This window comes from Daucus carota, chromosome 4 (genome assembly GCF_001625215.2).
Source record: "Daucus carota subsp. sativus chromosome 4, DH1 v3.0, whole genome shotgun sequence".
NCBI classification, from domain to species: domain Eukaryota; kingdom Viridiplantae; phylum Streptophyta; class Magnoliopsida; order Apiales; family Apiaceae; genus Daucus; species Daucus carota.
In genome coordinates, this window is record NC_030384.2 from 33,502,157 (window position 1) to 33,514,266 (window position 12,110).

The 12,110-nt window shown below is 33.9% G+C and overlaps 2 protein-coding genes across 2 annotated transcripts; one reads left to right on the top strand and one right to left on the bottom strand.

Moving 5' to 3' along the window:
• Positions 1–2,378: 2,378 nt before the first annotated feature.
• Positions 2,379–4,365, top strand: LOC108217272 (probable protein phosphatase 2C 23). Its single transcript, XM_017390110.2, has 4 exons — positions 2,379–3,582; positions 3,691–3,804; positions 3,893–4,157; positions 4,250–4,365. Exons 1-4 carry the CDS (start codon positions 2,413–2,415, stop codon positions 4,363–4,365), a joined length of 1,665 nt encoding a protein of 554 aa, XP_017245599.1. The 5' UTR covers positions 2,379–2,412.
• Positions 4,366–5,310: 945 nt separating this feature from the next.
• Positions 5,311–10,607, bottom strand: LOC108215959 (dol-P-Glc:Glc(2)Man(9)GlcNAc(2)-PP-Dol alpha-1,2-glucosyltransferase). The gene is made up of 8 exons (XM_017388601.2): positions 10,319–10,607; positions 10,151–10,239; positions 8,654–8,987; positions 7,375–7,651; positions 6,687–6,824; positions 6,387–6,591; positions 5,803–5,945; positions 5,311–5,708 (listed from the first exon to the last, which is right to left on the bottom strand). The coding sequence occupies exons 1-8, from the start codon at positions 10,406–10,408 to the stop codon at positions 5,449–5,451; spliced, it is 1,536 nt and encodes a 511-aa protein (XP_017244090.1). The 5' UTR covers positions 10,409–10,607; the 3' UTR covers positions 5,311–5,448.
• Positions 10,608–12,110: the final 1,503 nt, after the last annotated feature.

The following is a 12,110-nucleotide window of genomic DNA, read 5'->3' on the forward strand; positions in this document are numbered from 1 at the left end:
GTTACAGAGAGAAGTTAGGGGTATACTCAATTCAGTTGTCTACTACCGGTTTCCTGTTACCTCATCCTTGCTGTGACTTTATAGCCATGTTGCTTGACTCCGCATAACACATATTAACATTATCAAATTATTAAAATAAACTTTTTACTTTTTATTTTTAATAAATGTTTAACACTTTCTACAAACAAATTACTTGATTAATTAACACATAAAATTATTAATATAATTAAATAATTATTTACAAAAGATGCATATTATTAATATAAATATATAATAAGGTTGTTTTAATTTAACAGCATAAAACCTTACAACCAAAAAATTACAAAGACATAACACTTATTTAAAATAGAGCATGTGTTGAGTTGTTCTTATAAAAAAATCAACTTATTGTTAAAATTTAATATTTAATTGAAGTTGCATATGTCAGAACTAAATTGTGTGGTGTGTAGCCCTTGGATTAATTAATAAGCAAGTCAACCAAACTATTTAGCGGAAAAATGACTCCAGATTTCACATATTATGGAAGTAATGCCCATAATAACAGAGTTGGAGAAAATAACCTCAAATACCAGTTAATTCGCCCGATAATCCAGCGTTTTCAATTTGAAATGAAAATGCTAGATAGTGTACCGTTTTGCTGTTTTAACCCGAGCAAAATGCTACACGATATATATAGCAGCGTTCTACTAGTGTTAACCTAATTAGACTGTTAGGTTAACTTAATATAACGTTACATGATTAGCGTTCTGTTAGGTTAATCTTAACAGAACGCTAGACGATGTAGTGTTTTTGGTAAATAATCAAAACCCTTCACGATTTAAAGTTACCAAATGGGTACATGGGTCTATTTTTTCGAATCCTTATATTTAGGGTAATAATGGTGGATATAGTGACAGTGAGGGGCAACTGATCCCCTATTTAGTGTTGTAGTCTCTATTGTAAAACTCGGTGAATAATCACGATTAATCACTGATTAATCCATGTTCTGTAGTTCACCGAACTGATTAAGAGGGGTGCATTGGATTGGTATTTTAAAGCATTTTTTTCATTCATGAAATTCGAGGGTATTCGATTGGGATAGTTTGAAATCCATTAAAATCTTGAGGTATTCAATTGGGATTTTAAATTATGCTACAAAATCTGGTGGTATTTAATTAAGATTTTAAGTTATGTTTTAAAATCTGGTGGTATTCAATTGGGATTGATAAAATCCATTAAAATCTACATGTATTCAAATGCTGATGAATTTTTTTGAATTTCATAAAATGATGGATTTTGTGACATTTTTTAGTGTATTTTAAATTTTTTAAAATCCCACCAAAATCTATGAGATTTTGAAACATTATGCTTAAATATTATCCACTCTGCGACATTTTATTAAGAATCCACACATAATCAAAATCACAAACAATCCATTAAAATCCATAAACTAAAAACAATCCATTAAAATCTCAATTGAATATACCCCGTAAATTTTTAATTAACTCCCCGATCAATCTGATTAAACCCCGATCAATTTAATTAATCTCTGATTAATCATTGTTCCGTGACTTCATCGATTAAGTTTGATTCCCACTTTTTACAACGTTGTTAAAAATATTAAATATTTATATATTGTGTTTAACACCAAATGCGTACAACTTTAACCTAAATGACCGGTTAAAACAGTATTAGTATTTTTAATCAATTTTTAACACATATATTATACATACAAAGAAATGCTTGCGTTGACAATGATCCACGCAATGAATCAAGCAATTAATCACCACCGAGCTATCTTAGTAATTATATGGTTATAACTAATACTACAATATCACTAACTGATTCACATTCATGGCATCAAGTTATTATTCATCTTTGCAATAAATTGCAGAATATATAAATAATAAAGTAATTCCTACCATTCTCCAAAAGTAGTAATCAACCACTCATGTTAAGTTAATTAGTTGAAAAATTAATTGATTATTGATCTATATATTCAATCAAACAATCTTCATTGCATAAAATAATATCTCCACAACTATCAGCAAATTCAAGACATGATATCTACATATAATAAAAGCTAGCTATTATAACAAAGATTTCACAATTATTATTATATTTATTCTTTCACCAATTAACCAACGTCAACCAATCATTTTGACAAAATACACCTGAAATATATTGCATTCACATAGTCAACTAACTGTCAACCAATAATGTTAAAATCTAGAGATACTACTCATCCGTCAACCAATAGTCAAAATCTCCAGAGATAAATATTTAGAAACAAAGTCAACCAGCTTCTTCAATTCACTGTCATTTATTTCTAGTATCCTCACCACACTATATATCCTGCTACAATCTTTCATTCACATCATCTCATATTCTCACTTCTCTGTTATATCAAAACAGTAAAATACATTGTGTAGTATGGGTAACGGGGTAGGAAAACTCGATCGGTGTTTCGCCGGAGATGTTTCGGGGAGACACCACAACATTTCAGACCCGCTCGATGAAGGCTTGGGCCACTCGTTCTGTTACATTCATCCGGATTCATCTAAGGCCTATTCGGATGAATTTTCGGTGCCGTTTCGAATGATCTCGGGTGCTTCCATCAGTGCTAATACTTTTACACCGCTCACCACCACACTCATTGATCCTTTCTCGACATGCACCAACTCTGGGAGTCTTGATAAGGCGTCTTCTTTCGAGAGCTCTCATTCGTTTGCTTCTGTTCCTCTCCAGCCCGTTCCTGGTAAATCTGGACCAATCGATGGAGGATTTTTATCGGGCCCCATTGAACGGAGTTCCATCTTGAGCCTGGAGAGAAATCATGGTGATGATCAGTTGTCGAAGCGCGGATGTAAATTTCATAAATGTTGTTTGATCTCCAAAAGCCTGAAGAAGGCTATGTTAAAATCAAATCTAAAATTGTCTAGGGGCAAGAAAGTCATTTGCTGGCCTGATGGTAACAGCAATGAGACTGTTATGGATGCCAGTGTTGGTGATCATGATGAAGGAGGCGAAGAATTTTCTGAAAATCGAAAGGTTGAATGGGCTCAAGGAAAGGCTGGCGAAGATCGTGTGCATGTGGTTGTGTCTGAGGAACATGGCTGGGTTTTTGTTGGGATTTATGACGGCTTCAATGGTCCTGATGCTACCGATTTTCTCCTCAGTAACCTTTATTCTAATGTTTACAAGGAGCTCAAAGGGTTACTATGGAATGACAAACCTGGATCCGCTGCTGATGGTGCCCCGAATGGATCGGTGAAACACTCGGATGTATTGAAAGCGCTTTCTGAGGCCTTGAGGAAAGCAGAAGAGTCGTTTTTGGAGATCACTGATACAATGGTCACCGACAATCCGGAGCTAGCTCTGATGGGTTCTTGTGTTCTGGTGATGTTAATGAAAGGTGACGATGTTTACTTGATGAATGTGGGGGATAGTAGGGCTGTTCTGGCTCAAAAGCAGCCTCATTTGGAACGCATTGTCGAGGAGGACTCGAATGATGGCGAGAACAACAAAATTGGTGCATTCAACAGAGTTTCGAGTTTGGCTGCTTCCCAGTTAACCTTTGATCATTGTACATCAGTGCAAGAGGTAACTTCATTTGTTTAAACTAACGACAATTTATTCGTTTACTATATATATATATAGACTATTTATTTAATTACAGAAGCTAATTTATATGAATTCTGTACATTTCAGGAAGTTGAGAGGATCAAAAGTGAACATATGGATGATTCTTCAGCCATAATGAAGAATCGGGTGAAAGGTTCTCTCAAGGTCACTCGTGCTTTCGGAGCTGGATTTCTGAAACAGGTACTTAATAGCTTATGTATATCTCAATTTTTAACATTGTGATCTGAGTCCAAAGTTTTCTAACTAGTTCTGCGGATGAACCCTGCAGCCTAAATGGAACAATGCACTTCTGGAAATGTTCAGGATCGACTACGTGGGAAATTCTCCTTACCTTAACTGTTCCCCGTGTCTTGGTCACCACAGACTCGGCCCAAAGGACAAATTCTTAATCTTATCTTCGGATGGACTATACCAGTACTTCACAAACGAAGAAGCTGTTGCCGAAGTTGAGGTCTTCAACTTCTTATTCCCCGAGGGAGACCCTGCGCAACATCTGGTCGAAGAAGTACTCATCCGCGCTGCTGAGAAAGCAGGTAACTAACTATCAGCAGCATTTTCAGAATTCGCTTCATATTTTACCAGTAGGAATAAGATTTCTAAGTGTGGTGAATGAACTTTTATGCAGGATTGAAGTTCCATGAGTTGCTTAACATCCCACAAGGCGAGAGAAGAAAGTACCATGATGATGTTTCGGTGGTGATCATTTCATTTGAGGGGAGGGTTTGGCGTTCATCGCTTTAAGTGGAGACACAGTGGAACAGTTTTGATACATGAAATACAGAAGAATTATTGAAAGCAATAGTTGATAGTGAATGAGTTACATATCAGTATAATTGAAGCTTAGCTCCATAGCCTTTTGTTTAGTTTTTGGTGGTAGTAATCTCCAATTTTGTAATCACAACACAAGAGTGTGTGAGATACAATTATTTGAATAAGAATTGTTGGACTAACTAGTGTATATATATTTGCTTCTGTGTGTGGCTAATTTTGTTAGATATTGTCACTTGAAATTTGCAGATTGGACTGCCTAATTTCTTTCCACTGTATGCCATTAACAGATTTGAAATATGTTTGGCTGAGTTTAAAATTAAATGTGATTTAATGTGATAATTTGGGAACCTAACACGTATGTTTATATAATTTTGATTTAATAATGATTTATGAATTATTAAAAATGTAATGATAAAAATTAGCAAAAAATATCTGATGATTAAAAAATAATTTATGAATAACTTATAACCTATGAATAATTTTTATCAAAGAAACAAATTTAAAAATTAAGTCAATGAAAAATTATCTCAAACTAACTTCTGCTTTTAAGTCAATTTTTTTTTCAGCTTATTTAAAAACAGTTTTGAACCCGGACTTAAAACCCACACAACCTACCTCTAAAGTTATGCATCCAAATGATTATCCAGTCGAGACAACCCTTCCAAATGTTTATATCTGGGTCGAGATTCAGCAAAACTTCTGAGATTTTGCTCATTAAAACTAGCTTATATAGGTTCGGCAAAAAAAAAAAAAACTAGCTTATATAGGTAGTGTTTTATTTGAAAGTAAGAAATCACTGTCAGATAGCACATGTGAGCAATTTCAACCATGGATTCGAATACTCGATTCTGTTAACAAAAACAAAACCACTGATGACTAGGGTTCCTTCAGATACGCAGTTTTGGCCGATGGAAATTTGTAAATTCATGTGATATTATAGATCTTTTGGATTTCCAGTCCTTGAAAATTTTACAGTAAAAAGCGAACTGCTGTGGTGTTGTGCAGAAATTAAAATTTTCGAACACTATAACAATAACACTGGGTAGCATCTAACTACCATATAAACCTTTGGATCCCAGCTTCATGGTGCCAACTAAATGGCTTAAACAAAAACATAGCCATTGTGAAGATGTTGATGACAGTATAGAGGATACCCATGAGCACCCAATTTCTGTCACTGTTGACATGGGAATGAAGAATTAGGAAAAAGAAAGGTATGGTGTAGTATCTGAACTCTATTAATGGAGAAGGAATTAGAACAGCGGCGCATGCCAGGAAATATACCAGCACCCATACTTTCTTTTGAAATTTAGCTGAAATGGCAATATAATCATGCGATGTATTACATTCCAAGATATTAAAATAAATAAACAAAAAAATATATAGGGATACTATTTTAATACTCACCTAGTACGCTCAAGATGGAAAACCATGAATAAACATAAAGCGGAACCATAAGGTACTTTGTTGACCAATGGACGTTGATGATCTTTCTCCATATATAAAAGGTATAGTGCCGATTGTCAGCAAGAAGATATGGATGAGCAATGCTGCAATAACCAACGATGGGGATCATAATATTGCCAATGGCCAATAGTATAGATACATTGTAATTCTAAAATTTATGAACAGCCAAGTGTCTCCCTCCGGTAGGTGTTTGGTGAGAAAAGAAATGATTTAACAAAAAAAAGGTCACAAAACAATATTCAAAGCATCTTGAACAGACAATCACAAACTGGTGTTACTTTGTTGGAAAATTTATTGTCCTTGCGTCAAGTGATTTTGACAATCCTACAGCTAACTATTATATAAATGCCCAACAGTGGAACAAAGTCGCATAACTTGTGCAATCTCGGTAGTGGTAAAGATAACTGTCGCATGTCATATCTCGTCCAATCATTTCAAAGCATATGCATCTCCAATGAATGGAGGGGAAGGGGGAAGGGTTGGAGAAATTTGGAACAACTACTCGGGATTTAAAATGGTCTAACCTGAAAAAATGCACTGAAAGGAATGCAGTAGTTAAACCCGTCAAGCACAGCACAATGCCCAGCACCCTTAACTTGCAGAATGATTGGAACAAGACTGCAGTTTGACTTAACGTGAAGTGAACAGGAACCATAAGCAAAGCAGAAATTAGGCTAAAGTACATAAGCTGTGCAAAATGTGGAGAAACGGCATGTGCTTCTTTTGCACCTGCAATGTCATAAGACAGAGCAATTTGAATCTGATACCAAATTTAAGAGAAACAACAACAAAACAGTTGAACTAGAATTCAAGATGGCAAGTACCAAGAACTATGCTCCCATTCCAGTAAACAAATCCAACAAAAGCCACCAACAGCACAGCGTAAGGGCTAAATAGAAGTAAGAGTCGCCATTTGATATACCAAGAAGTTATCAATATTTCCTTAATATCATCAATCAAATCTGCAATCAGCATAGCCAAGAGAATTTGAGGTTAGCATTTAGCTGATACACATATATATGTGGGGATTATTCTTGTCAACTGTCAAGACCAAGTCTAATTCAATTAAGAAATCCTTCATCGACTCAATTTGCGATAAACATATTAAACTAATAGATAATTTTGAAAAATTATATGATTGTTTAGTTCATATAATGTGAATCTGCAGTTTATCTTTGTGGTGCATGTCAATTTTGCTCTGAAACATATCACTCTAGGTCTTTGCCTACCGCAAGCTCTTTCCGCTCATCATCATTTTAAAGCCAAACACACATTGAACCACACTATATGAAGTTCAACAAATAATGTACAACCAAAGTAGGACAACTGCTTCCGTAAACTGTCAACTTCAGTTCGTAAATATTACATGAGCACCCTGCTACAAAATGGGGTCACCATAAAAACTTCATATGTTATTGATTCAAATGAATAAAATATACGTTTTATGTTTCATTTACTATGTTACTGTACTTGTACTACTAACGAGACAAAAAGAGTTATATGAAGGGAGACCTGAAGAATTAGACGAGGGAGAGAAATTTTTGGGAGATGAATGGTCAGAAGTATCTACAAAATTGCTCAACCTTCGCCTTCTCAAGTTTGACCCAGTAGCAGCAGTTTTGCCCAAAGATAACTGACCATCTTTCTGATCCAATTCACTGGAGTCATCTAGTTGCTCACAATGTTTATCTGTTTGAACTCCAATGGTATAATTAATAATGCCAGAGCATCCAACAAAAAGAATCCATACAATATTTGTTTGTCGTACAAGGACAGCCAAAGCACCAAGCTGCAGATATAAATTAACGAGCAGAAGTTAGCTCCTGGATAGCAGACAAACCCCAGCAGATTAATCCTGAAATAAATTTGACCGCCAGATGATAACTTTGTGTACGAAAAACTAGAAACGTATTCTACAGAAACCTACATATAAAATAAACAGCAATTTTTTGTTAATTAAAAGATAAACAGAATTTCTAGTGCTGAATTAAACAAATCGACACATTTAAAGTAGACCCTATATTCTCTTTAAAGCATTAGCAACCTAGCAGAAAAAATGATCCATTTCTTTTTTTGCTAACTATTGTCTGGACTCTGGAGTGACACTGGTCAGAAAACATATTGCAGTCCTTAGTAATGTACTTCTGCAAGCTAACTAAACTCGGCAGAAGTACATTACTAAGGACTGCAATATGTTTTCTGACCAGTGTCACTCCAGAGTCCAGACAATAGTTAGCAAAAAAAGAAATGGATCATTTTTGTCAACATTTATGACACTGGTCATTATGACTCTAATGTAAGCATTACGTCGTAACTTAAATAGTTATAATTTAGATAGTAATACCTTTCAGGTCTTTCTAATCTATTAGCTCGTTCTGAGGAACAGGTTGACAAAAATTTCTATAACAAAAGGGGAAAAAAAGTGATACATGGCTCACAGCTGACATCAACCTATCACATAAAAGTTAAGACATTAGACCCGTGTTTTTTTAAGGGATTTTTATCCCCAGACTATGACCTTGTTTTTTCTAACTTTGTGGGATCAATAATTCTTAGACTTAGATTTCAACCATCTCCTCGATTCATTTCTGTGGGATTGTAATACCTCCTATCACTAGGTATTAATATCCCATTAATATAAACTAAAAAGATGATCAATGTAGATTTATAGGATAATGGTCCTTTAAAATTAGAGAAAATAAGATAATACTCCTGGGATTACAATCCTGTAAAACAAGCATGGGTAGTTCACAGGCTACCACAATTAGATATTAGTAAGAGTACCCCATACCACTGCACTCAATGGGTAGTTCTTCTTCATGCACATAAGATATGAAGCGAGCACTGCAGTAAGTGATGCCACATCTGTGTAATAAAGATACGTGAAAAACCAGTGGAGGGGATATAGAGCTAGAACAACTGTATAAAGAGTGGCTCTTCTTTTATCTAGTTCTGGCCGCAATTGGGAAATTATCTCATAAACCACGATGCTGCAAATTACAGCCAGGACACCATTGGTGGAGCGCAGAGCTGCAGTTGAGCAGGCATCAAAGAATGATGATACTGCTTGTATGCATAGAATGCCTGGAAAAAAAGAAGCAACATGGGCAAGTGAAAGAAAATACCTGCAAAATATTGATTTAAGTAAATATCAACACTTCCCCCATAACATTTTATATTCTTTAGGGTTTTGGTGACGAGCTTTCCATTCCCAAAAAATGTGAAAGAACAATACAGTCTATTATCAGTAATAACTAATAAATAGTATGACAGTCCATCTCCTCTGTAGTCTGTCAAATAACATATATATTACTTTTAAAAAGCTAATGAACTCGTAAAATTCAGAAAATCCTCCATAAATTACTATTGGTAAGTCATAAATAATCCACTATGTAAAATTAATTAAGTTAGAGAAACCAAAGTAACCTGCAAGATAAAGACTAAGATATAACAACACTAAACCTGTAATAAAACAAAGATCTAGCAACCAGAACAAACAACTTCCACAAGAATGGAAACATATCTTAAAAAATGACGTCTCGATGTGCCTAATAATGACACTTGGATCACTTACCAAATATACAGATAGTTATATACTCCCTCCGTCCCATTTTAGTGGTCACATTTCTATTCTTGTTGGTCAAATTGACTAAGTTTTTACCAAAGATTACAAGTCATTCTTTCATTATTTTAAAAAACTGAAAATTACATCTTAAAGTAACATGTTTTTTTTTATTTTGTCAATTGATAAAATATTACTCCCTCTGTCCCATTTAATTGTATACGTTTCTTTTCAACTGTTCGACACGCATTTCAATGCTCTTATAAAATATAGTTCCGTAACTTATTTTTGAGATTTTCTTTTTCTGAATAAAAATATATCCAAACTTTAATTCAGAAAATTTTAAAAATAAATTACACAACTATACTTTACAGGAGCATTAAAGTCCGTGCCGCGTCCCCGTCCCCCAATGTATACTACTCAGGGGGACGGAGGGAGTAATAAATTTCAGCCAAACTTTAATCAATTTGACTGGCACAAAACCAAATGTGACAATTAAAAAGGGACGGGGGGAGTACTCAATTACAAATGTGTGTTGGTCATATTATCTAGCTAGTAGCTACTTGAATGACTTGAGAACATCTTCTCAATACAGGAAAATAATTTAACACATATCGTCTAAATGAGATCAGTTGGCAATGTAATGAATCATGATCCTGAAAGTTGCGACTAGCCGCATTCAATACAAGTTACAATTAGGTTAGTATACGCAATAAAAAGACTCACAGGCCAGGGGGAGTAGTAATCATGGGGTCCCAACTAGTGAAATTTCCTTTGCAGTAGTGTCGTGCTTGAGGAACATGAAATATCTCATCCTGCAGATATAACATACAATTCAATACATATTTCAGCTACACAAATTCTAAACATATACTATGTGAATGTTTGGGTTACCATGTAAGGGTCAGGGACGATTCGATTGACGAGGATGGAGATGGGAATCACCCAGCAGCTAACAATTACACCAACTGCAAGTCTGCCCATTATTGTTTCAACACAAACAACAATAGATCACTTTCTGTTTCAGGGAGGAAATGAGTGGAAAAAATGAATTAGTTATTCTTTAGTACGCCCCGACCCGACCCGCCGGACCCCGGCGAAGAGAAGACACGTAGACTAGACGCCGCCGATGGAAAGCAAGAGAATATTAGGCCTATTGCTTCTGATATGTGCCGAAAAATATAATTTTAATTTATTTATTATATAATCCATGAATTTTTAAGAAGTGTATCTAGGATTCTAGCTAAAACATTGCTGAATTGATATAAAATTTTTATTATTTAAGTTTATTGTTTCAAAATTTCATATAGTTTGGTGAAATTTTTAAAAAATTTATAATATACCGGACAAACCCACAAAATCGAAAAAAACTCCATCAACATGTGAGTACCATCATATTTTAATGGATCCTAAATAATTTTAGTTGATATCAATATTTTTAAGTATAGTTTAAAATCTTGATTAAAGACCTTCAGATTTTTTAGCATAATTTAAAATTGTAATTAAATATTACAGTACTCTAATACACTTTTTAAATTTGAGTTGAATATATCAGATTTTATATGAAAAAGAAATTTTTTTAATTCTAAATGAATACACCCAAAATGGTATTATTGCTGGAGGATAAAGTGTAATGTGTATAATACATCTCCATACCACCCATTTTATACAATTTTTTCATTACTTAACACATATTTTAAACTATCTAATGCAGCTCAATAACTTATTTTTTAAAAAAAAATTGTTTTTAAATAAAATTTCAAGTACTAGATTTTTATTTGGAAGAGAATAATGTTTTATGAAACTATATTTTATAAAAATCTTGTGAGCCGAGTTCTCATCCCAAACATATATAATTTAATAGATGAATGAGGTAATAATCACCTAATATTCCCACTACGGTATTGTGATAATAAACAGCTCTCGTGGATGGAGTTGGGAATTTAATACTGGGACCAAAATGAACAAAAATTGAAAAATGCTTTTTTTTAGAAGTGCTCATCCGATTAAATAACATGAGCCAATAATCTACAACATAAATGGTTTCCGCAATCTTCTTTTTTATGTGCATTGACAAGGAATATCAAGAAATTCATTTTCGATTCTAAAATGTTTGGAGACCAAAAATTCATTTTACACAAAATTCTAAAATTTGATATTTAATTTTGGGATTGACGAGGCTGGAGTCTGTTTGGTCTCCCAAATACAGCTGTCAATTTGGATTGATCAGCCCAAATCAATATTATATTCATTTATTTTATCGAATTCGGATTGGATTGGATTGGGATCAGAATTTTTATAAGGCGATCCATATCCAGATCCGTTGGGATTATGAATCATTGATCGAGTATCCGGATCCATTTAGTTTTTTTCTGATTTTTTGACTTGAATTTAAACATCTTTTATAAAAATTATGCCGGTGATTCTTCAAGTTGAGAAATGACAAGATTAAATGAGATATCGTGATACAAGTAGCTTGATAAATTTCGTAAAAAATCTCACATATTAAGTTAGTAATTAAAATGCACAAAATGATATAATTTCTGGGTTACCAATACTAATTGCTGCAATTTTACAACTCTATGCATACTACTTGATTAAATAGTTAATCAAATACAATCACAACCTAGGATTCGCATAAATAATATTTGGTGACTACTATAATTAGAATAACTATTGTAACTAA

What these genes read in the sequence shown, in the direction of transcription:
- LOC108217272 (XM_017390110.2), top strand. Translation starts at nt 2,413, where the DNA reads ATGGGTAACGGGGTAGGAAAACTCGATCGGTGTTTCGCCGGAGATGTT. An exon ending in ATTGTACATCAGTGCAAGAG is followed by an intron (nt 3,583 to 3,690) that starts GTAACTTCATTT and finishes TGTACATTTCAG; the next exon opens with GAAGTTGAGAGGATCAAAAG. An exon ending in CCGCGCTGCTGAGAAAGCAG is followed by an intron (nt 4,158 to 4,249) that starts GTAACTAACTAT and finishes ACTTTTATGCAG; the next exon opens with GATTGAAGTTCCATGAGTTG.
- LOC108215959 (XM_017388601.2), bottom strand. Translation starts at nt 10,408, where the DNA reads ATGGGCAGACTTGCAGTTGGTGTAATTGTTAGCTGCTGGGTGATTCCC. An exon ending in CTTTCAGTGCATTTTTTCAG is followed by an intron (nt 5,946 to 6,386) that starts GTTAGACCATTT and finishes TGGTTATTGCAG; the next exon opens with CATTGCTCATCCATATCTTC. An exon ending in TTCCATCTTGAGCGTACTAG is followed by an intron (nt 5,709 to 5,802) that starts GTGAGTATTAAA and finishes TTGCCATTTCAG; the next exon opens with CTAAATTTCAAAAGAAAGTA.